Here is a 25,240-nt window from a genome sequence, read left to right as displayed (position 1 = left end):
CGGATATCGGACGTCTGTGTAAACTTTTATCCATGGCTTTAAAACCCTGAAAGCCACATCTCAAGATCTTCCAGTATGATTTCTGGAATCAGCTCTCAACACACGTCCCTCTGCTTTAGCCCCCGACACGTAGGCCTGTTTCTCTGTCTCAAAGTTAGGAAGACCAGGGCTTTTCCTGAACAGCCAATCTGTGCTTACCTCTTCATGGCGCAGATCCTGCCTCTGGGTATGTTTCCTCCGTACTCTGGCCACTTAGAAGCTCCGAGCCAAGGTCAGGTCGCCCTCTGATGGTCCGTGCCTCTGCGTATTCTCCTTGCCGGGAGCGTTGCTATTCTAAAATCCATAATTTCCTTGTTTTGGACTTGCTCGGTCATTCACATTTGTCTTTTTTACATTGATACATTTATGCATTCTCTTGATTCACTGTTCTAGGCTCTGAGATAGAGGGGTGTCCAAAGACAGCTCAGGGCTCTGCCCTTGGTGTCTTTCAGGATAATGAAAAAGTCAAGCATTAGTCACCTTATCTGACAGTTAAATGTGCACTTGCCAACTGGGATGGAGTGCTGGGAAGGGGAGACCCATGGCACCATGAGACCACATACTAGTGGGATTTAACCTCCAAGGGAGGTCTGGCGATGCTTGCCTGAGGACGATGTCTTTTAGCCAAGCCTAGGGGATGAGGGAAGAGAGGACAGCTGGAGGAAGAGGGGAGGTGCAGTATGTGCAAAGGCCCTGTGGCCAGAGGGAGCACACTGCAGAGCAGGGTGATCGAGGCCTGAGTGAGGCTGGAGAGGTCAAGGGGACAGGTCCTCACCCTGAAAACAACCAGGGGCAATGCAAGGGCTTCAGTCTGGACAGTGATGTGGTCACATCGCCAGCCGAAGAACATCATTCTGACTGGAGCAGGTTAGCTAGACGAGGAGGAGGAGGAATGGAGATGGGTGGGCAGAAAGGAGGCTCTTACCACATGCAGCAGAGAAGCAAGGCAGCTTGGCCTCATGGAGGCAGCAGAGAGGGGAACGTGGATACATCTGAGAGCACTGAGGGGGAAATACTAATGGACTTGGAGGTGACCAGTCAGCGGATGCCTGGGGTCCAGCTTGTGCACGTGAAAGGCCATTCTCTGAGATGGGTAGTCCCAGCAGAGGCCATGGGCTTGGGCTGGACGTGTGGAATCCACTTTGGGGACCACAGGGTTTGAAGGATGTTCAGGAGGCAGTTGTATCCAAGAATCTGACGTTCCAGGAGTTTGAGGCTGGTCCAATTCAGTGTGTCTCCAGCCTGTAAGGGGAAATTACAAGCTGGAGCAATGCCGAGGGCAGACATCAGAACCGTTGGCCCAGAATGGGAGGGGGCCTGCTTGTCAGCTCTTGTAGGAAGTTTCAGTGAGCCTGCATCACATCACATGTAGAGGTGGGAAGTGCCGTGTGTCGGTGCAGAGTAACTGTGTGGTCCCCGTCAGTGGCTGCCCTGCCCTTCCCTCCTTCCTTCCCACCTTCCCTCTTCCCTTCCTTCCAGTAGGAGATGAGGTCAACCAGGGAGACTGAGGGGAAGGAGGGCACAGAAGAGGGTTACATGGGAGAAGTTTGAAACGTCCATTATAAAGAACGGAGAGTGGCTGAGCAGAGAGACACGGCTGGAGGGTGGAGCCCCCTGAGGTCAGTGATCAGGAAGCTGTCATGGATCCAGCATCCCCTGTTATATTGTGATATGGCTTATTTTATGTTGAACGAATTTTTGTAAATCATCCCAATGTTTGTGTTGGGTGTGAGATGAGGGGGTAGCAGAAAGGGAAGGGGTGGAAATTTGGGAAGAAGAGAGTGAGAACAAGAGGTGTTGGTGGGTGGGATTAACACAGCTGCAGACAGAGCTGGAGCCAGACCCGGGGAAGCCGGCCGTGGGGAAAGAGACGGCCAGCAGTGGGCTCTGCAGGGAGCCCGGGCTCCCCGTGCCAGCTAGACCGTGGGTGACCAGGAACGAGATGGGGAGGATGTGCTGGGCAGATGGATTAGCCTCTGTGACGGCAGCAAGTTCTGGAGCACTTTGTTCAGGAAGTGACCAGAAGCTGCCTGTGGCAGGGCTGTGTGGTGGATGGACAAGTGGCAGGACGTGAGGCTGTCCGGTAAGTTGAGGCAAGTGGAAGAAATCCCAGACACATTTGGATAATTTTCAATTTCTCTTTAGGCACTTTTCCAAAACAAAGATCATCTGGGGAGTTTGGGTGAGGATGGGAGCAAAATGTGGGGCATGGTGAGGCCACAGCCGAGGCTCCGGGATTCGCCCTATCAGGTGTTAGGAACTGGTCCTCTTAGGTTTTGTTTTGTTATAGTTACTGTTACAGATGATTGTAGAGTCCAGCTGTGCCACAGAGTGTCATCAGGGTGACCACTGGGGTGTCCACTGTGAAGATCCGACAAAGCCCCATTGTTTGGGATGACTTGGAATCACTCCCTAAGAACAGACAGGCTTCATTTCCGTCTCAGACTTGGAGAGATACTGAAAACTCTGGACTCAGCGGGGGCCTGCTTGGAGGAGGGGAGCATTGCTCACAGCTTGAGCGGCAGCACTCCGCGGCGGGGTCCCCAGATGCCGCCCCGCCCCAGGGCTGCTCTGCCATCTAAACCACACCGCCTTCCTGCGTGAGCTCGCTTGCCTCTCCTGTCTCTGGGCCCTTTCAGCGCCTCCTCCGGCAAACTGCTCCCTGTGGGGGAGCGAGGTCCCCCTTGTCTTGTCCTTTGGTTATTTGTCCCACTTTTCTCTTTCAGAGGGCCGCTGCCAAGGCGACAAGTCAATGTTCTGTAGGATGGAAGTCTTGTCTCGCTACTGCTCCATCCCAGGCTACAACAAGCTGTGCTGCAAGTCCTGCAGCCTGCACGACAACCTCACCGACGTGGACGGCGGAGCAGAGGCGCCGCCCGGGAAGCACAACGACATCGACGTGGACGTCGAGGCGCTCGCGCCCACCCTCCCAGCGCCCACCCTCATCGTGGAGGTGGAGCCTCCACCAGGCACACCCCTCGAGGTGCCCCTCAACGCCTCCAGCTCCAACGCCACCGAGGACCACCCGGAAACCAACGCTGTGGATGTGCCCTACAAAGTCCACGGCCTGGAGGACGAAGTCCAGCCACCCAACCTGATCCCCCGACGACCGAGCCCGTACGAAAAGACCAGAAACCAAAGAATCCAAGAGCTCATTGATGAGATGAGGAAGAGAGAGATGCTCGGAAAGTTCTAATAAAGTGGAAAGATAGCATCAATAGCATTTTTTTCCTTGCTTATAGAGATATTCCATGGGATGGCAACTCCGGTGCTGTGGAGATGAAGTCAGAATTCCCGGTTCCAAAAGGCTTTGCGAAAACAAAGAGGGAGAATGTTAAATATATATATGTATATATATGTATACACACACACACACACACATATATATATGTGGTTGTGAGCAGGTGGCATCTAGGTTGGTACGTGTGCTTCCCAGCCCTGGAGTGTTCTGAGTCCTGTACCAGGGCTGGGTGTGGGGTGGAGGGGAACACAGAGGTTCGACAGTGCCCATCAGTGAGAGGAGGCAGGAGGGCTAGCTCAGAGAGAGAAGGCGCTTGCCCTGAGTTTCTGAGCAGTGGTTGGGGATCTCCCTTCCTTTGTGGTGACAACCCCTGCTGGAGATGAGGGAAATTTCCAACCAGTCTCCAGACCGAGGCACAAGCCCCCTTGGTGACTCTTAGGAGAAACAGTGATGTATCTACTAAGTTAACCCGCCACTAAGATGAGCGCAGTGAAGTGGAGGCTGTGAGCCCCACCCAGGGCCTTGGAGGGCCGGGGTGAGTGTGATGGCCAGCGGGGGCCCGTGACCAGCCTGAGGGCCACGCCCCACCGTGAGAGCTGGCCCTTGCTGCCAGGCAGTGTGCTTTCTCAGTAGAAGGCTAGAAGTCTTCTTGTGAAAAGCCTCCATCTTAAAGATCAACTCAAAATATGTGACGGGGGTCTGGGCGCCTGCCGGGGTCTGAGCCGCCAGGCTGCAGCCTCCGGTCCCCAGGCGTGGCTGGGGGCGGTCTCGCGCACAAAGGACTTCAGGAACGCCATCCGATCCGTCTGGTGCTCTCGCGCTGCATTTGAGTATCTCAACCAAACCCGAGCTGTGAAGTGGCCATTTCCTTCTGGGAAGGTGTCAGGAATGCTGTAACTGGGACTTGAGGATAGATGGAAACACGTTTTCTACTTGAGGAGAAGACAGCGGTGGGGCCGGGGCACGCCTAGGCTCTCCCAGGTCCCCTCTTCACTAACCCTGGTTCTGCTTGTCACCTCTGGCCAGCCTGGCCTCAGGCCCAGGGCTCCCCAAAGAGGCTCTCCCCTCCCCCAGGTGCACTGGAAGGATGAGGGAGGCATGCGTTCTGCTGGAGAGTCCAGTGAGGGGACAAGGCCTGCAACTCCCACTCTGGGGCAGGAGTGCTCCCAGCAGGGTGGGGCCTGTGGGGGCTCAGGTTTGCTCCTGAAGACCAGCTGCTTTGCTTGCAGGGCCCAGGCTTGCCAGCCCTGGGGAGGCCCCTCGAGTCCTGCCCCCACCTCCATCCCTTAGAAGTGCCAGCTGTGAAATGCCTGATTGGGCCTCCGATGGGAGGCCGAGGGTGGAGGTGGGGAGAGGCTGCTTTATCCTTTGCTCTTTCCAAACTTTAATAACTTCTATCTTTAGCATCATGGTGCTTTGTGAGCCCGATGAGAATGAGAGAAATAGGAAGGGACTGGGGGGAGGGGGAATGGGAAGACAGCGGCTGATTTTTCACCTCTCCCTGCATTGGTATGTTCTGAACAAGCAGCTTAAACTTGCCAAAATTGCAAGACCTGGGCACATTAGCTCCTTAGCAGGGGCCTCCCTAATTCTGAAGCTTTTCGTGTCCAGGAAAGTTCTAGAGCTTTTGGATTCTCACCAGTCATAGATCTTAGAGAACTCTTTCTTGTTTCATTCCCCGTTCTGTGGAGGAGACTACCGAGGCTCAGGATAACACCCTGATGGCTACTTCTTGTTGAGTTTTGAGGTGCTAAGTACGTCTGTCTGTACCTGTGCGTGGGTGTGAGCGTGCCTCTGCGTGTGGTCTAAGGGACAGAGTAAGGGTGCAGGAAACAGTGCAGGGACATCTGGGGTGCTGCTGGGATGATGGCTCACCTCCCTGTCTCCCCGGCTCAGCCTGCCTCCCTCCTCTCTGCCGCCGTGGCCCCCACTTGCTCGTACGTGCCCCAGTGTCTCAGAGGACTTTGCTGGCTTCCAAGAACCAAACTGGAGAAAACATTTCTCAGTATCTCTCATGGTATCACTTCCTCAGCGAGATGTGGTGGGAAGCATTCCTGCAACCCCATCTCTCCCCATTAGGAAATGGGTCCACGGCTTTCCCTCATTGGTTGAACTCATGGCAGCTGGTGCTACTTACGGGCGGAAGGGCTGAACCGTGCTTGCTAGGGTCTGTCCTAGAATGTCAAGGAAGTTCCAGACTAATGTGAGTTGGTTTACCCAGCCTGGGGGCCACAGGATGGGAAGACTCCCTCCCCAGATTCCCACAAAGCCGGGCTGTGCGTCTTGGCGGCTGGAAGCCTTCGACGGGGGGCCCTAGGTGGAACCCTCCCAGGGCTCTTCTTGTGCTGCAGGAAGAAAGGTGTCCTCTGGGAACTGTAGGTCAGCGTGGCCACGGCCCCACATGCCATACTCAGTGCCTTGGGCCATATATCCACAGAGATTCTAGGACCAGATGGTCCTCAGAGGTCTGTCTAAGAAGGCAGTGCTCACCACTCTGAGACACTGCAAATCTCTGCCGAGCTTGAGATAGCTGGAGAGCTGGCTTAGCAATAGGCCTGAGCTGCCAGCGGTGGCCGAGGGGCTCCTGCAGCCTGGGGGAGGCAGAGGATGTCTTGGGCGGAGGTTCCCTAACACCAGGTTGAGGCTCAGAGGTCCTCTCTGTCCGTGGCTCTGAAAGTCAGCCGAGGGGCCTGAGAGTCACTGCATGTCTGTGGGAGACTTGTGCTGGAGTTTTGGGACCTGGCTTTCTGATCTACTCCTTTTGGAAAACCCATGGAATTTCACATATAAGCCTTTTGTGTGTACTTTGTTTTTTGTTTGTTTGTTTGTTTGTTTGGAGTATACAAATGGTGCTCAATAGCCAAGTCTTTATCAGATGAAGCATTATGACTATGCACTCCTGTCTGCCAGGCAGCCCCACACCATGGTGCTGAACGCACATGACATTTTATCTTACTGATAACAGCAATCAACACACTTGTTTTTCTGTAGTCAAATTTGGCTTCTTGATTTTTATAACTTATTAAAGTCAAAATGTCTATGTTTTTGCACATCATACCTGTGTTTGTTTGTTACCTTGTCTACGTCTGTTCCCCCTCCCCACCCTGAACTTGGGCAGACAGAAGGATGTGCTGCCCTCGCAAAGCCAGGAGGTGTGGGGGGACACTGGTAAGCTGTGAGCCAAGGCTGCTCAGGGCAGGATCCCGAGAAGGGCAAGAGGCACCCAGAGGCCTGATGCTTCTCCCATTCCCCATGGGGTCAGTCCTCCAGCCAACATGACATAGCCAGTAGCTCCTAAGTCACCCTGCAGGTCAAGGAGGAGGTGAAGACTCTGCAGACACCTCCTTCTCCCTCATTACCACCCCCCTTCTCTCCTCTAATTAGGGTTTCCAGGAAAAATTGCTAGATGCTGAGTTAAATTTGAAATTCAGTGAAATGCTCTTGGATCTTATAATATATATGTTGTAAGTACAGTTAATATGTACACTGATATACATGTATATGCATATATATATATATATATATATATATATGAATACAGTGGATCACTTTTGGTTTGCTACAGACATTGTTAAAAAGAAATAAAAAGCAAAGCTGCATAACTGGGATAAGATATTTGCAAATCACTTATTTGACAAGAGACTTGATTACATACTATATAAAAACTGTCCAGTCTCAGCATTAAACAAACAAACAAACAAAAAACCCAAACTGGGCAAAGATTTGAATAGACACTTCACTAAAGAGAAATGGATGGCAAATAAGCACATGAAAAATAATCAAAATCATTAGGCTTTAGAGAAATGTTTTTTAAAACCACAATGAGATAATATTACCAACCTATTAGTGAGGTGGGAAGCCCCATGAAAATGACGGCAAGACTCTCAGGCAGGGCCACTACTCTCCTGCCAGCACCATCTGGTTCCCTGGCCCGGCAGCATTATCTCGCTTTTTGCCTCTGAAACAGCTTCTAGGAGAGTGGAACTTACCCGTAAAATTCTATTGGTTCCCTGAGCTAGCTCCTGATTGGTCCATTTGTAGCACCTCATTTGCATGGAGCTCACTCCTGGTTCGTCCATTTCTATCACTATTGATTGGTCCATTTCTACAAAGCTCGTTCCTAAATGGACAACTTTGTTACATCTTATTTGCATATGATGTTTCAAAGTGTAGACTAGCAGCCTATAAAAGCCTGTGTAACCCTACAGACAGGGTCCAGAGTTTGGAGTGTTAACTCCTCTGGGCCTGCTGGCGTAATAAACCTGAGTTCTTCAACCCTGTGAATGCTGCTTGGTCTCTCACCCGGATCCAGGTTGCTGTCACCACTGAGCTGTAACACACTTTGCTGCAACATTAGCAGGATTAAAATGAAAAACAAACAAGCAAAACAAATACACCCTGACAATACCAAGTGCTGGTAAGGAAGTGGAGCAATGGGAACCCTCCTGCACTATTCCTGGTTAATGCAAAAATGGAATGACTAGTCGACAGTTTGGTAGCCTCCTATTAAGTTAAATATTCACCTTCAACATGACCAAGCAATCCTATTCCCGGGAACTTACCCAATAAAAATTAACTCACTCTCCCTCTCTTTCTGTCTCTCTCTCTCTCTTTCACACACACACACACACACACACACAAATAGAAAAGGCTCTCTTTTCTGAAAGTCCTCACTTACAAGATCATGTGGCTTCTATTAATAGTTTCTTCAAAGCACTTCAGCTTTTTACTAACACACACCCACTGTGCTCAACACCCACTGCCCAGTTCCAAAACAACATCCACATTTTAGGCTTTCATTATGGCAGCGCCCAAATTCCAAGTACAAAAATCTGCATTAAGTTATCCATTGCTGCCTAACAAATCACCCCAAAACTTAGCAGGTCAGAACAACAGGCATTTACTAACCCCCAGTTTCTGAGGGTTAGGAATCCAGGAGTGGTTCACCTGGGTGTTTGTGGCTCAGTGTCTCACATGAGGCTGCAGGAAAGCTGATGGCTGTGGCTAGTCTCATTTGAAAGCTGAAGTGAGGGAGGACCCACTTCCGCCCTCATTCATGTGATTGTTGGAAAGCCACCGTTCCTTGCTAGCTGCTGGCCAGGGGCTTTGGTTCCTAACCACATGGAACTCTCCACAGGCTGTCTGAGAGGCCTCACGACATGGCAACTGGCTTCCCAAAGGACAAATGATCCAAGAGAGCACATGGCCAATACAAGAGCCACAGTCTTTACATAAGCAAACATTTTAAATAATGTACCATTCCTTCTACCACATTCCAGTCATTAGAAGTGAGTCACTGAATCCAATACACACTTAAGGGCAGGGTGAGTCCCGTATCTTGGGAGGGTAGCTTATCAAAGCATTTTGGAATATAATTTTAAAACTATCATCCAACTTCTGGACTCTCTTTCTGTCTCATTGATCTACAGGTCTATCCCTTCACCAATATCAGTGTCTTTATTACTATAGCTTTGTCGTAAGACTTAAATGAGTATTTTGAGTCCTCAACTTTATTCTGCTTTTTCAAAATTGTTTTGGCTACTAATTCCTTTGCTTTTCCACCTGCTGTTTTAGAGGCAAAAAGTGAGATAGTGCCGCTGGGCCAGGGAACCGGATGGCGCTGGCAGGAGAGTAGTGGCCCTGCCTGGGGGTCCTGCCGGTCTTCTTCATGGGGCTTCCCGCCTCACTATCATTGCTTTTCAGGGTCCTCAGGCAGCTGCTCCATGCACCGTCTAGGATTTTTGCTCATATTTAGTGGGAGATACAAGGTAGTGTGTGCTTACTCCAACAAGTTGAACCAAAACCAACCAAAGTTGCTTCCAGTGATTATATCCATACAGAATAAACTCACAAACAGGGAATTTATGAGTGTAAAGGAAGAATATTGACTGGAAGCTTCTTATTCATCACGTCTCCAATCACACTTAGCCTAAATTTTTTATTAAAATTTTTAACATAAAGTTTAGAGGATGATCAACGAACATATCTATATCCTCCACAAAGATTCGACAACAGTTGACTAATTTTTGACATATCTGAAAATACGCTGCAAACATCATGACTTTTTAAACTTGAAACCTTTTGCATGCATCTCCTAAGAAAAAGGGCATTGTCCTTTATACCTCAGTACCATTATCACATCTAGGAAAATTAAACATACTACATTATCTAATACCCATTCCACCCTCACATTTCTCCACATTCCCCCCAAATGTCTTGTAGAGTTGTTTTACTGTTTCTGAATCAGAAGCCAATTAAGGATCACATCTTGCTTTTGGTTACATCTCTTGAGTGGCTTCATCTAGAAGACTCCACTTTGTTACATTGGCTTTTTGAAAAGTCCAGACTGGTTGTCTCATACAACGACCCAAACTCTGGGTTTGTCTATTTCCTCACCGTGTAATTCAACTTGTTTCTCTGTACCTTGTATTGCTTGTAAACAGGACAGTAAGTCTAGATAAGAGACTTTGATTTTCATTAAATATTTTTGGCAAGAATCCACCACAGACGCTTGTGTGTGCTTCATACGGCGTCTCGTCCGGAGTCACGTGGTGTCAGGTTGCCCCACTGGTAGAGAAACTCAGTTTGACAGCCAGATCCCTCCATTAAAGGCATGTCTTTCCTCTGCACTTGGGATGTCATCTTTTGACACTAGGTCAATAATGTTCCTTAAAATTTTTTTTCGTTTATTAGGGTTTTATCATCCATTGAATGTGCCTGATTTGATCACATTAAGGGTTGTAAAATGGTAATTCTTCTAAATTTATCACTGCATGTACAATTAAAAGATGGCTTCTTCAAGTACGTTTATAAAAAGCTGTCTTTTTTTGTGTTTTTTCATCATGGGCTTATTTTACTTTTACTTTTTATGTCGTAACTAATTATGGTGATTATTCTTTTTGACGTTTCAACTGTCCTAAATTTGATCACTGGAAGTACCTTCAATTTGGCCTCGTGTCCTTCTGACACTGTCCCATTAATCTCTGTGTTCTTGTGCTGTTGCATAAAAAAATATTCCAGGCATACTTTACACTCTCCCTGCTCCAAATATGGAATCAGCCATTTCTCCAAGGAGCTCTAGATCCTTTTAGCGGGGAAATGGCATTTAGAAACCAAGATCTGGGTACTAAGCATGATCACTGCTATTGGGCAATCAAAACATGTTTTTATTTATAATGTCTTGCAAATGGCTCTGTACAATGTTAAATTTTGAGGTTTGTTTAAAAGCTTCATTTTCCTTCTAAATATACTTAAATATATAAGATACTTTCTAATGAGCTAAGTCAAAAGACATACTATGCTGAATTCTTGAGTTTTAATTCTAAAACCTTTTTCAGATAGAAGGTTCTAGCTAATTTTAATAGAATAATCTTTTGAATGATACCAGTTGTGAACGGGAAATATAAAACTGGAGGAAGCAGGCCCAAGGGGAAAATGAAATCTTTCTAAAAAAACATGGAAAATGTTTGGATAAACAATTTCAACTGATGATTGGAATGTTTAATAATAAAATATTCATATATCACTTTACAAAAAGAATTCCTAAAAGACATGTCACAAAAACAAACAAAAACGCAATCTTCTGTGTGAAATCTCCAAGGGCAATTTCACCATCTGGACCTCAGCTGGGGTCTTAGGATTTATGTTAATAATTTATGTTAGTATAAAAGCAGGTATAATTAGGGACACATAAGAAAAAGGAAAAACATGACTAAGTCACTTATCAAGATTAAAGTCAGGGGGAACCTGTCAAACATAAAAATAAAGCTGATTAAGTTAAGGTAATTGCGCCCCTAACCCGTTTGCAAAACACATAGCTTTGGGACTTGCACTCTTGGGACTTGAGGTTGAAAATGAACCTATAATTAACACACAAAACCAGAACTGAAGACCTAGATCCTAGTCTTGACTCTACTCAGTGAGCTCACTTTCTTTATGAGTGAAATGAAAGGCTCTACATAAACTTAAGATCTCTCCTGGCTCTAATGAGCTGCCAGAGGTCTAGTCAGATTCTGGAAACACATCAGTCCTGCAACAGACAGGAGAGTGTCTGCCTGACAGTCTCTCTACCCGCTTCAGTTTACTCCAACTTCTACCACACTGTAAGTCTCTGTTCAGCAATGTACAATCATAGCAAATAAGTAATAATGTAAGAAAGAGACACCACTGGAAAAAAATATACATATATTTATAAATATAACTTGTTGGTGTGGCAGTTCATGGAAAGTGAGCTTGATTATTTCCATGTGAAAACCTAAATTTAAAGAATTCCTTTTTACCTTTAGCTTCTCTTCATGAAAGGCGGCATGTCCTACGTCTGCCTGCCATTTTAGAAAATAAGGCCCCACATTTATTCACATTATTAACAACTCAAAACCTATTCCTAAAATTCGTGTTGGAGCTTACTCTTAGAGGGGAATAAAGTCTGATGAAAGAAACAAAACACTTAGTCTATTATTTTCATGTTGTTTTTAAACATCAAAGTTTAAAAATTTTAGTTTTTTAAAGTTAGGCCTTTTACATTTTTCTACGAATTTAAAAATTGTACGTATTTTTAGAAACCTTAGAATTTATTGGTTCTTATAAAATGTGCCAAGTCAGTGCTCTATATTTTATCATTACTTAATGGTGACTGGCACATTCTCTCCAGGAGAAATAAAAAAAGACTTAATCTATCAGAAGTTGGTGCCCTGTTTATCATTCTCCTGATCATTCTCCAGTGAGAATTCTTAAATTATTTGAGGTGAATTAAACGTCAAAGGGCTTAGCTCTTCTAAGAAATCTCCGACCCCGTATTCCTTCCACTTATAGAGCTTCTCTTTACTGTGGACTTTTTTGTGTCTACAAAGGTTTGACCTGTAACTGTAGGCTTTCCCACATTCCATGCATTTGTAGAGTTTCTCTCCAGTATGGATTCTCTCGTGTTCAGTTAGGAATGAATACTGGCTGAATGCTTTTCCACACTGATTACACCGGTAGGGTTTCTCTCCCGTGTGAATTCTCTGATGTCTATAAAGGTTAGATTTGCAGCCAAAGGCTTTCCCACACTCTCTGCATGTGTACAGTTTTTCCCCAGTATGAATTTTCCGATGCTCATTAAACGATGAATACTGGTTGAAGGTTTTCCCACATTCCTTACACTGATGGGGCTTCTGTCCAGTGTGAATTCTCTGATGTTCAGTGAGGGTTGAGATGCGTGTGAAGGTTCTCCCACACGCCACGCATGTACACAGTTGTTCTCCAGTGTGAAGCCTCTGATGTTCAGCCAGGGATGTAAACTGGCTGTAACTTTTCCCACATTCACTACACGTATAGGGTTTCTCGCCTGTATGGATTCTTTGATGCCTATGAAGTTTTGCTCTACAGCTGAAGGCCTTCTCACACTCACCGCATTTATAGAGCTTCTCCCCAGTGTGGATTCTCTGATGCACCGTGAGGGTAGAACACTGGCTGAAGGCTTTCCCACACTCCTTGCACTGATAGGGCTTCTCTCCAGTGTGCACCCTCAGGTGCTTGATGAGGGTTGAGCTGCTGCTAAATGCTTTCTCACACTCGTTACATTTGTAAGGTTTCTCTCCAGTGTGAATCCTCTGATGGGCAAGAAGAGATGATCTGTGGCTGAAGGTTTTCCCACACTCATTACATCTGTAGGGTTTCTCATCAGTATGAACTCTCTGGTGTTCAATAAAATGAAGACTCTGGTTGAAGCTTTTCCCACATTGACTGTAAATACGAGGCTTTTCTCCTGGGTACATCTGGAAATATCTCATTAGATCAAAATTCTGTTTAAAATCTCTCCCCAGAGTATAATATAAATTAGGTATCCTTTCTATAGGAACACTCTGTGGTGTAACAAGAACTGTATTTATAAACAAGCCTTTCCCCAGCTCAAAACTTGTCTGGTTCCCATCTCTGCTGATGGTTCTCCTGTGTGAAGCCACCGTCTGCCCAGGAGCTTTCTTCTCTTGCTCCTGTTGTATCCTGCCCTCAAATTCCAAAGCTCCTCCCAACCTGATGTCCAAGTGACCAAACTTCATGGATTTTCTCTGCGTTATTCCCTGAGACGTCTCTTCTATAGAACTGTCCTGTTTCGGAGGCAGTGCTTCTATTTCAGGCCATGTCTTAAAATCTAGAATGAATCAGAAGAATTAACGGCTCCTCTGCTGGAGGAGACAAACGTGCACCAGTGGGACAGTAAAGCTGGCAACGCACAGAAAAGAGGTTTGATACCACGCGGTCTCACATATGGACTTGAACCTGGAGAAAACAGGATGGAATGGAAGGAGAGGCACACAGGTTAAGGAGTGGTGTGAGAGGATAGAGTGGACTCATCAGAGTGAAAATGAAGACGCTGCCACTGGAGAGGAGTAAAGGCAGACAGAGAGCTGGCTGAGCAGAAGGAGTGAGGATGCAGGGAAGTGTGGCTGCTGAGCTCGGCCTGAATCCTATGGGACCCTGCAGTTTACCTTCATCTCCTGCTCTGAAAACACGAGGCAATGAAGCAGGTAACGTCTCTTTACTTTCTCCTCTCTACTCACATGTTGCTTTTATTATATTTTTTTCCTCATGCTATCACTGAAACTCTATACGCAGTAACTTAAAAATATTTGCAATGTTTCCTTTAAATTTTGTTTTTGTATGTGGATATGATTTCATATCACAGTCTGCGAAAGGGGAAACAGTCTGTTAAAAAGGAGGACATCAGGGTTTAGAACTTACAGCAGCCCTGAAGCATGACGGTGCTGACGACACCTGATCTACGCTCACGACGCTGATTATAAAAAAGGGGGGAATACGGAGAAAGTCAGCCACACGCAGCCATCTACCCCCCGTGGCTGACGGCGTGACGCCTTCTTTCACACCACCCACCACCGCGTTCCCCTTTCTACCTGGTCATGAGGAACAGCAGGCACGTTCATGTCTTCTAATAAGCTGCAACCAGAAGACTGGATTCTCTTTGTAGGAATTTTTTGAGATTAATGAACGTCTACAAGAGAGGTGAAGTTCTGACGCGGGCCCAAGCCCCGGGCTCCAATCTGATGCTGAGTGAGAAGGTCTAGCTTGCGCTGACTCTAAGGAACTCTGGGTTACAGCCTGGCTTTCTTTAATCGATCCACGATTGAAAACAGATTAAAATTAGATCACTATAACTAGGTCATTGTATGTACTTAAATAAGCTAAACACCTTAAATAAAACATAGGTTAGTTATATTAATAAAGTCCATCCAGTTTTAGTAATAAAGTATATTTTATTGAAATTAAATTTTAAAAAAGAAATATAGGCTATAATTCTGTATAAAAATCCAGATTTTTTTCTTTATGGGGCCCTGGGTTCATCCCCTGGCAGCGTCACCGACAAAACAAAACAAACAAAAAATAGATTTTCCTTAATGATATCTATGGGAAACCTAGCAGTTTGGATTTTCAAGGTCAACCAAGGTACCTTCTCTGTTTTAATCCTGTCCCACAATATGACCTTCCTGCCCAACCAGAAACGAACCCTATTACTCTAATCATATTTCTTTACAGAAACTCAATTGTTTAAGCCTAAATTGACCATCTCGCTCTTAGAATATCAAAACATTCTATCACTTAACTTACATATATAAAGCTTCTGAAAATAATTCCAGTATTTGCTCAAGGACAACGGTGGATATGTCTTACGATGATTTGTTACTTCCTTGCTGTGTATAAGACAAGTACACAATTAGAATGTCTTAGACAAAAAAAGAAAAAAAAAAGAATTAAACAGAGAGAGCAAGCTGGAAAAATTACTATAAAGGGCAGGTGGGTTTGGAAAGGAAAAGAGATTCTGTCCTGTCTTACTGGAATCCTGAGACTGAATCAGTCACTTACTGAACAAATACTGACTAAGAGGCAATGATAATAAGAAATAAATAAATGACCAGACAGTAACAGTTCATTCCTCCACGGTGTGGGACTCCGGTTTGAGGCTCAGAGAATGAGGATACTGCGACCAACAGCGTTAGTAAAGAACGGCCGTGTGAAGGGAGACGGACGGCAGAGAAGGGACGGGCTTCAACAGAAAAAGAAAAGAGGCCGTGCGAGCCAGAAAGAAGGCTGGTCAGAGCCATCCGTGGGGACAGTAACCCGTGCAGGGGAGGCGTATTGGCTAAAGAAGGAAATCCAGGTTGGAACTAGTCAAAATTTTGGTTAAGCACAGTAAGGCCAAGTTTCTGAATAACTGAATGAAGAATTCAGAATAACATAATAACCGAAGGCGTTACCAGTTCTTAGGCAGAGTGGTCATACTCGGCAGAGGGGGCAGCGTGGCTCAGAGGAGGGACAGGATGGAATCTGAAAATGATACGGCTGCAGTGGTCTGGCTGGACTGGGCACCTCATTTTGAACCTCACTGGCACTGAGTTAATCATAGAGGCAATTCAGTTCAATTTAAAAAAATATTGACCAAATCCAATATATTGGATGCTGGAGGCACAGAATTCAAAGACTTGGTCTCTCCCTTAAACATGCAATCTAATTAGAAAGAAGTGGGTAACAACTAATAAATGGAAACAAAACAACTATAATCCGTTAAGATAAATACCATAACGGACATGTTCCAGGCATGCAGAAGGCGCTACGTGGACACAAACGACAGGCAGATGAATGTGGACTGGGAAGCAGGAGAGACAAGGAGAACCCGCAGACGAGGGCGGCCTGCGAGGCGGGCAGACGGGCGCTGGAGGGGAGGTGGCTTCCCAGTGGACAGGATGGAAGAGGAGAGCCAAGCTAAGGACAAACACACAGATGCTCATGAGTACACAGTGTGGCCAGAGCACGGCGCCAGAGTGGAAGTGGCCACTGACGAAACCACATAGGAATCTGCAGACACGCTATGACGTAGGCTTAATGCCACATTAAGGAATCTTACTTCACTCCATGGATAACAGAGAAACAATGAAGTCACTTAAGGTGTAGGATGAACACTTGAGTTTCAAAAAGATCACTCTGCCGACGGCATGGAAGCTGGGCGGAGAGAACACGGCCCCGGGAGGAGAGGGTTAACTTTCCCATCGCTCATGAGACTTCTGCAAACCGCGGTGGGGTAAAGTGGCAGTCGGAACATCTAAGCTCAGACCATCGTCTTACATGCTACGCTGCACTGCCTGCTAACTCTTTATTGGGAGAAACCTGTGTTTTAATAAAGTTGAAAAATATCTGTAGGGAGAACAAGTGAAAAAAAGATGTCAACGAAAGCAAGACTCGTAGATTAAAATTTAAACCACAAAGACAGGAGCACAATATTGGCAGATCTAGGTCACATGGTGAACAGAAATGACACTGGTGATCTAGGTTTTTGTCACGACACTTCAGCTTTGTAGCTCTGTGACCAAAGTATTTAAAAATCTCTGATGCTCTATTTATTCAGATATAAAAAGAGGAACTGAAATTTGATCATCTTTAAGTGATTCCCCAGTCCTGACAACCTACAGATTCCCCAGTCTGACCAACTAGATCAGACCAGGCTAGCGGAGCAGTCAGCAAACTTCAAGTCTCAGCCAAAATCCAGCTGACCCCTGTTTCTGCAAAGTTCTGTGAGGACACAGCCACACCTGCTCGCCTAAGTACTGTCTCTGGCTGCCTTGGCAGCACCCCCAGCAGAGTTAAATGCTTGCAAGAGACCGTACGGCTCCCAAAGCCAAAACAGTTACTACCTGGTCCTTTATGGGAAAAGTCTGCTGGCCGTGGACTAGAAAGGCCGCCGGGGTTATGTTAACAACAGCCGGCTGAAAGTAACGGCGGAAGATGACAACCCAGTTTCAAGAAAATAAAAGGGAAATGTTAAGAAACCAGAAATAAAAGGACGTTGATAATACTCTGAAATGTGTAGATGGTTACAGAAATGAAAAAATTATAAAGATTTCAAAATGGGGCAGAAGGTGTAAAGTCTTTAATCTGTCAGACACGAACAGGTGTAAACACAAATGAGAAGAAACCATGAAGACCAAGGGGCCACAGACGGCAGGAGGAAGTGAGGGAGCGGTAGAAGCAAGGGACAGAGAGCGCAGGGAGTGCACAGGAGGAAGAGGTCAAGACAGAGATCTTCCTGATGCAAAGAAACCGTTACAACCAAGGGGCCGTCTACCAGGTGGCCCTGAGCATCTCGACGGGGCTCGGAATCCCCAGGAGCTCTCCGAGCCCTCCTCAGGACCCGCTCGTGCCCGTCTCCCAGTCACTCACTCACCGAGACGGGGGTCTTCAGGGATTTCTCTTTCCACCATACAGGGGTCTTCTCCTAGTTGCAACCGGCAGATCACTTTTGGCGTTGAAAATGGAATCCCTGCTCGCGAGGAAGGAAATGGAGTCTGAACAGAGCGCAGGAGAGCAACCCCCGGACTCACAAGCCAGACCCTGCAGGGCAGAGGGGGCAGCACCGGCACTTCGGGGGATGGGGCAGGAGGTGGGTTTGCTTCAGGAACAATACGGGGCCCTGAGTATGAAAGCCTCTGAGATGGGAGGCCTTCCTGTATGGTTTTCAGACTCTAAACTGGGATCTGGTCATTGGATCAGGAGGCGGGGCGGGGTGGGGGGCGGGGCGGGAGGCAGGCAGAGGAAGAACAGCGTCACGACACGAAGGGCATCACGACAAACAGGCATGCTTTCAACTCTACAGGTTCTGGTCCTTTCCCGGGGGCGTGCAGGAGAGAGGCCCGCAGACTCGAACCCCAGAGGGAGCCCTAAAGTGCCCCCACAGCAGGTGCCCGCGCCTGGCAACCTCCTCACCCAGCGAGGCCAGGGCGCTGAAGTTGTCCAGCATCACCTCCCGGTACAAGGCTCTCTGTGTGGGGTTCAGGTGCAGCCACTCATCCCGGCTGAAGAACACGGCCACATCCCCGAACGTTACAGACCCCTGTAACGGCAAAGCCACTCCTGTCTGCCCAGGCCACATCTTCTCCACCAGGAGACTCAGTAAGGAGGTGACACCGGGATGTGTAGCAACCAATTCTGAAAATGCCCCAGGACTCTAAGTATTTCAAATCAACTATTCATGTTATTTCTGGAACCACCCATCAATTACTAAACAGATATTTACTGAGTGCCCACTTGGAGCAAAGACCCATGCTGCCTGCTCTGAGCGTAAGAAAAAAGGGGCAAATTTCCTGCCAAGAGGGAATTTACATACCAACCTGGGGTTTGTCAGAGTAACCGAGTGCATCCATTTATCTCCTCCTTCCCACTCAAAATCCAAATTAAGTAAAAGGGGAAAAAAATTGGAGTACATTTGGAGCGATGCGGAAAACGGGGGACGGTATCATTAGAGAGCAGGTCACTAGGAGCACCAGCGATGACCACTGGGGTACAATCTGCCGAGTGTCCACGGGGCAGCAGACGTTGTGCCGGGTGGCCTACGTGCCCACGCTCTCACGCCATCTTTTTGGATTAATGGGAGCTTCTGATGACACCATTAAGAAAAAACATCACAAAAGGGTTTAAAAAAGGAGGGCGTGGTGGATTGAGAAATAAACTTTCTTAGACAAGCAAAAAATTCATTACCAGCAGAGTTGCCCTGCAAGAAATGATAAAAGTTCTTCAGGGAGAAGGAAAATAATACAGGTCAGAAACTCGGATCTACATTAAGGAAAAGCGACAAAGAAGGAATAAGTGAAAATAGAATCGTTTATTTGCCTTATTCTTAACTGATCTAAAAGGTAACAGCTTAAAGTAATAATAACAACGAACTGAGTGATGACAGCATATGAGGAGTAAAATGAGTGACAGCAACATCACAAGGGATGGGTGGGAGGGACGGGGACTGCTCTGTATCTGTAACACCCAGGAAGCAGCATGGTGTTACTTAAAGGTGGACTTAGATTAGTTGTAAATTTATACTGCAAACAGCAGGGCAACCGTTAAATTTTCTTTTTAAAAAAAGAAGCACTACTGACATGCAGAGACAGTAGAAAGACTTGTGGTTGGCAGCGGTTTGGAGTAGGGCAGGGGAAGAGGGCTAAACGGGTGAGGCAAAGGGATCATTTTAGGGCAGTGAAACCATTCTGTATGATACTGTAACGGTGGATACATGACACTCTGCATTTGTCAAAACCCAGAGAAATTTACAACACAGAGAGTGAAACTTAATGGATGCCAATTTAGAAAGCTCATTTCCAATGCTAGAGGGTCCCAGAATGGAACACAGAATGTGACAGACAATCTACATACAGTACAAACGTATGGTCCAACCTAGTGAAGGAGGTGGTAGGAGAGGTGCTGACCTTCCTAACTGGAAATGAGTGGGGTCTGTGAGACCAGCGGGACTGCGCAGAAGCACTGCACCCTGGCTGACAATGTAGACTCCCAGCGGGGTATGAGTTAACAATACAGATACTGCTACACACTTGGCCTGGAACTGAAGGGTTAAGGTCACCGGCTGGCAGACGGGGGGAGCTAGGTTTCTCACTGCTGTTGGAGCGGGAAGTTACAGATAAGGAAAGAAAGGAGGTTAGAATGATCCGTGTGGCACGAAATCAGAGTTGGAGACATCAGTATGAATACTTAGCTTAACATACGTACAGGTGGTTACCTATAGAAATACACATACAGATGGTTTTATCCACATATATATATAAAACTGTACACCTAGATGGTTACTTACAGAGATGTTTACACACGCACACACATACACATGAGTTTCCTCTCTCCGTCAGCTGAGAGGGTCTAAAAGCAAAGACACCCCAGCAGCAATGCGTAAACCTAAGGCCCAGATCTTGCTGCTAACACCCTTCTCCAAGGGAAAAACCAGGGCTACTGGAGAAAGAGCTGATTTTGGTCCTGGGCCAGGGAATACACAAAATCAGCCTAAGGCACCTCGTAGTGCCAAAAGTAAGGAAGTGCTCCAAAAACAAAACCAAACCCACACGCTGACAGGGGTCTGTCAAAGGGACAGAGGAACAGACTGACAGAGCTCCCAATGGCCAAAGCTGGAACAATTAGAGCAACAGAACAAAGCAGTATTAGATTATAACCCGAAATAGAAAATATGCATCTGCGAGCCCACACTAATAAAAATAATGAGGGAGAAGCGAAAACCCTCCGTACAGAATTTCAAATCCTTTATGTCGATTCTCTGCCCCCAAGGAGATGGAGCATTATCCCTGCTCCTTGTGTGTGGGCCGCACACAGTGACTCCTCCCCACAGAGGACAGAGGGGCAGATGGAAAAGGAGAGGACATTTGCAGTGGAGAATCCTGCCAGGTGATCAGGTCATCGCCAACAGTGATAGGTCATTTATTCGTATGTCATTTTGATGACTACCTCTGTAGCTTTCCTCCCCAAATCCATAATCCCATTAAGAAAGATATCAGACAAATCACATTAGATGAATATTCTATAAAATATCTAACCAATACCCCTCAAAACTGTCATGATCATCAGAAACAAGGGAAGTCTGAGAACCAGAGAGCCAGAAGGAGCCTAAGGAAACATGACAACTAAATGTAACATGGTATCCTGGATGGGATCCAGGAACAGAGAAAGGACTTTAGGTAAAAACTAAAGAAATCTGAATAAAGTATGGACTTTAGTTAATAATAATGTATCAACATTGGCTCATTTAATTATAACAAATGTCTCATAATAATGCAAGATGTTCATAATAGTGAAAACTAGGAGAGGGGTACGTGGTAACTGTGTACTTACATGGTAAGTACGGTACTATCTTTGGAATCTTTCTCTAAATCTAAAACTATCTCCAAAAACTAATTTTAAAAAAATAGTGACAATACCAAAAACAGGTACTGATTTACTGCAAAAAAAAGTTAATCGACAAACTATAGCTATAAAGCAATCAACACCAAGCCCTACGTATCTTTCCCCCACAAGATAAATTACATGTTATATGGAAATAGAATAGAGTAAGGACTGTTTGTAAAATCTGCGAATATCCTGCTTCTTCCAAAAACTATGTTTGTTTGATTTTTCTAACAGACAGCAGAGAGAAATTCCCCTCTCAGGACCTTTAATGAGGAAAGAAGGTGAGATTGAACACTGACACTGATGGGACTCAAATGGGGTAATGAGACCTGTGATGGGGTCTCTAAGAGACTTAATGATCGAACAATTAGATACTGAATTAGTGGTCCACAAAATCTGGCTCCGAGGTGCAAACATACTTCTCTCCCTCTTCCTTGAGCTAAAATCAAGCCAGTCTCTCCAGCCTGGGGGTGTGAGAACGCTCACGACAGGGACGAGCCCTACTCTAGGCAGAGGGTGGCCCAGGTCACAGCTGTGTTTTGCTCTGCACTGCATTTTGCTGGTTTTATATTTTGGTTCCCTGAAACACCCTGAACGCTGCTTGTAATTAAAGAATCGAAGGAAAATCTAGCCTAGTGAGGAGGCATGTACCAAATTCAGCAGGTCCTAAAATAATGCTGTTTCTGCTGTTACTAAAGTCGTGACAGCCGGCATTTACTGAGATTTGGTATGTACCATGCACTGCTCTCAGCACTTCACATAGACTGTCTCAGAGCATGTTAACTGTACAGACTGTCTCGTCTGGGCTTCAAGAGCCAGCTGTATGACCTTGATTAAGTTACTTGCCGCTCTGTGACTCAGTCTCCTCATCTGCAAAATGCAGATATTAACTGTCCTCTTGTAAGGATTAAATGAGGTATGTATACTACTAACCACACTTTCAAATGAGGAAAAGAGGCAGAGAGAGAAAATAATGTGCCTGGTCCCATCCCTAGCTTGCATGCGAACTCGTGAAACCAACTTCCAGAGTCCACATTTTCACCCCGCGGGCTAACGCTGCTTTGTAGAAAAGCAGCCAGTGTCAAACAGAATGGAAGGAAGCTGGTGTTGGGGGAAAGATGGGGACTTTCATGGGGAAATATTTCACAAGATTTGGGGAGTGACAGACTGGATCTCTAGGGAAAAGCTCAGGCTTGAGGACAGAGATTTGAGAAAGAGCTTCAGAAAGGAGAGGGTTAAATAATGAAAACAGATCTCAAGGAGAAGCAGCAAGAAACAAGAGCCCAGGAGGGGAGTGTGAAACAGCAGGGAAAAAACAATCAGAGGAGACAGAGGCACCAGTCAGGCAGATGAGAGGGGCTTTTGGACAGTTTAACATCACAGTTGCATGAAGCAGACAATCTCCCAAGAGTGGGGGAGCCCTCTGCCCTCCCTCCCCACTGCCGGCCTCAGGGCCTGGGCCAAGCTACGCTCCTTCTGGGTTGCCCGCCAGTATCAGGCCTGCCCTTCAGTATCAGCTCAAAGTAACTCCACTGCTTGGATCTTTCCCCTGAATCTTTCTGGAGGATTGATCATCTCCTAAGATCAGTACCATGAACTCCTTGAAGACAGAAATAACACCTTTCCTCTTTGTACCCCCCCAGTGCCCTGCACAGTATCCTGTACACTGTCAGTGCTCAATAAATGTTTGTTGAGGGTGTCTTCTGACCTTCCCTGGCTTAGCCCCAAATGACACTGTATCATCTGTGAAGACAAAGCCTGCCTAATACCCCATACTCCACACCTAACACTTACTCTATCTGGAAGCCTATGTTCACAACTGACTTAACCTTTGGTCAAAATGAGTTTAGGGTGAATTAAGAGTGACCTGTGTCTGAGGTCTGAGGACAGAGGACACACACTCCTCAGTGACCCCTTGATAAATCCAGGATCATGGGAAAAAACCTAAGAGGGTCTGAATTCTCCATAGTTACCACTGGAAGGTAAAGTATCTGGACAAAGGATGGAAATACATGCACCATCTCTGAACCCAGGAGGCAATTCATGAAAAAGACAAAATTCACTTACTGTCACCTTAGCAGGCAGCAAATCCAGCGCCATTCTTTCCTTCTCGGTTTTCCCGTCAAGGGAGAACAGAGTGCTTGACAAGGTAGGTCTGCAGAGGAAAAAAAGGTGTCATGAAGAACTCTGGTGTCAAGGGATGGCTTGGAAAAAGGACGTTACAGCCACCCATAATGTCTATCACGTCCTGACAAAGCAACCCACATCAATGACGCAAACCAAGTGAAAAAGCCAATGAAGCTCTAAGACAGTTTGCCCATCTCCACCTCCTCCTTGTATTAACCATACTGCTAATTTCTATAAATGATGCTTTCACGTCCGCCTGGGGTCTATTAGCTGCGTCTAAGCAGACTGACTCACCATAGGTATCTGGAGTCCTTAAGAGAGTTTTAAACTACACGCTCAGTCACAGCGAACATGAGCTTCCTGGGCTGCCACTTTCAAACACAGCCAACCGGTCCTAAGCCCGTTTGCCCTGCCTCACCCTCTCCTTCCTGAAGAAACCACAATAAAGGTGCTTCCCCACATTTGCCCTCTCTTCCTCTGCCTAATGATGAGCCCAGCTGCTTCCTCTGAGGGGCCCTGCCTGGAGTGCTGTGTTCTCTCTAGGGAACTGTGAGTAACCTCTAACCTGTGAACTTTCTCACCCTCTTTCTTTCTCCCTCTTTCTCTCTCTGCATCTAGCCTTACGATAGCCGTCCGAGGTTACATGGTTAAAACACTCCCTCACACACACGCACACACATGCACGACGTACGCCAGATAGGTTGCCACTCCTAATCACAAATTCCAAGAGCGCCACCTCTTATAGCATCCACAGCTCCAAACACAAGCCCCAGTTGGGAGAGAAGGTAGGAGGAGCAGCCAGACAAATGGCAGAGAAGAGCCTTGGCCACGGCTGCCTGCGCTGGCTGCCTGGGTTTGCAGCGGGCTCTGCGGGGACAGCGGCAGGCAGGAGGCTCAGCACGCCGAGGGCGCTGCGTGGTCCCGGGCCACGAGAGGGAAGCTGCCGCAGCAGTACCATAGATGCGACGCACACCTTCTCCCTGCTAGGCGTCTTGCGTGCTTTGCATATAATACTTAATCCTCACAACGACTCTAAAGTTACTGCTTCCCCATTTCACAGATGTGAGGGAGTCTGAGAACCGGGGAGTCTACTGACCTGCCCAGAGAAACAAAATCGGTTAGTAGTAGATTCAAAAGGGGACTCATGGTCCGAGTCCAGGGCCCCAGTTAAATGTGGCAACTTACCTGTCCAGTCTGTGTCTCACTTTCTTTCCCTGTAATAGGGGGACAGAGCACAGCCGACCCCCGTTATCTGAGGGTGAAACGAGTTAGCTCGTCAGAGGCGCCCGGCAAGAGCCTGGCGCACCGAGGCTCTCCATGGGCGCCAGCTATTGTGTTTATCATCTGTTTCACTTACAAGTTTCAAAGAAGACGGCCCCTTGAGACTCCCCCCCACCACACACACAGCAGTCCCAGGCACGCCCCACCTCACCTGGCAGATGCGCTGCGTCCCCGCGCGTGTCCCGGGGACCAGTGATGTCCAGCCGCGCGCACCGGACCGCCTCCTGACCCACCGCACCGGCCCCGCACACCGCCCCGCCCAGACGGACACCCGCGCGGCCTCCGACTGCCACCACGAAGAGGCAGCAGGGAGCTTCCCGGCCCTAGGCAGGCCGCCCTAGAAGAGCTGGGATCACCCGCGCCCAGAACCCCAAGAAGGCCACCGGAGCCTTCCCTGCCGCCCCCACGAACCCCGAAGAACTACGACTCCCGGCTTGCCTCGGGCCGCGCGCCGCCTACACTTCCCAGGGGGCGCCGGGGCGCGGCCACTTCCGGGAGGGAGGCGAGCGCTTTCCCGTCCGGGGAGCCCTCCATCCCGCTGTCCCGGTAGGGCAGCGAGGCCAGGGCGTGTGCACGGGGAGAGCCAGGTGGGCGCTTTCCTCCAGGTGCTCGCTGCCCAACTCAGCTGCCTGGCTTGTTTCGTTAGGCAGGCGAAACTATTTGAAAAAAACAAACCTGATTTTTGACGTCTTTAGGAGGGTCCATGCGCCGTAGAGCCCACCGGCTAGTTTTGATTATTTTTTTTTAAATTATTTTAATGTGTACCCAGAAGATAATGTATGCATAGGTGCCATTTAATAATAAAACGAATACCCACATACCCTACACTCTGCTTAC

The 25,240-nt window shown here is 47.2% G+C and overlaps 2 protein-coding genes across 4 annotated transcripts in view; one reads left to right on the top strand and one right to left on the bottom strand.

Annotated features, from left to right (window-relative positions):
- The window catches only part of ADAMTS2 (ADAM metallopeptidase with thrombospondin type 1 motif 2), a 205,767-nt gene extending 199,432 nt beyond the window's left edge, over nt 1-6,335 (top strand). The window contains exon 22 of the mRNA XM_031437967.2: nt 2,766-6,335. Within this exon, the coding sequence (XP_031293827.2) occupies nt 2,766-3,235 (470 nt within the window). The 3' untranslated portion in view covers nt 3,236-6,335. The remainder of the gene's footprint in view (nt 1-2,765) is intronic.
- Nucleotides 6,336-9,180: 2,845 nt separating this feature from the next.
- ZNF354C (zinc finger protein 354C) lies at nt 9,181-24,825 on the bottom strand. Of its 3 annotated transcripts, XM_031437966.2 has the most exons (6): nt 24,555-24,825; nt 23,814-24,218; nt 23,063-23,150; nt 18,029-18,155; nt 17,490-17,585; nt 9,183-13,409 (listed from the first exon to the last, which is right to left on the bottom strand). In XM_031437966.2, exons 3-6 carry the CDS (start codon nt 23,093-23,095, stop codon nt 12,010-12,012), a joined length of 1,656 nt encoding a protein of 551 aa, XP_031293826.1. In that variant the 5' UTR covers nt 23,096-23,150; nt 23,814-24,218; nt 24,555-24,825; the 3' UTR covers nt 9,183-12,009. The 3 variants fall into 3 exon arrangements, with proteins under 3 accessions (XP_010991971.1, XP_031293826.1, XP_064336236.1); XM_010993669.3 differs by lacking the exon at nt 23,814-24,218 and having other exon boundaries at nt 9,181-13,409; nt 24,555-24,812; XM_064480166.1 differs by having other exon boundaries at nt 23,063-24,218.
- Nucleotides 24,826-25,240: the final 415 nt, after the last annotated feature.

This window comes from Camelus dromedarius, chromosome 27 (genome assembly GCF_036321535.1).
Source record: "Camelus dromedarius isolate mCamDro1 chromosome 27, mCamDro1.pat, whole genome shotgun sequence".
In the NCBI taxonomy this organism is placed as follows: Eukaryota; Metazoa; Chordata; class Mammalia; order Artiodactyla; family Camelidae; genus Camelus; species Camelus dromedarius.
Note: the sequence above shows the minus strand (reverse complement) of the source record. Positions and strands in the feature narration are given on the sequence as shown.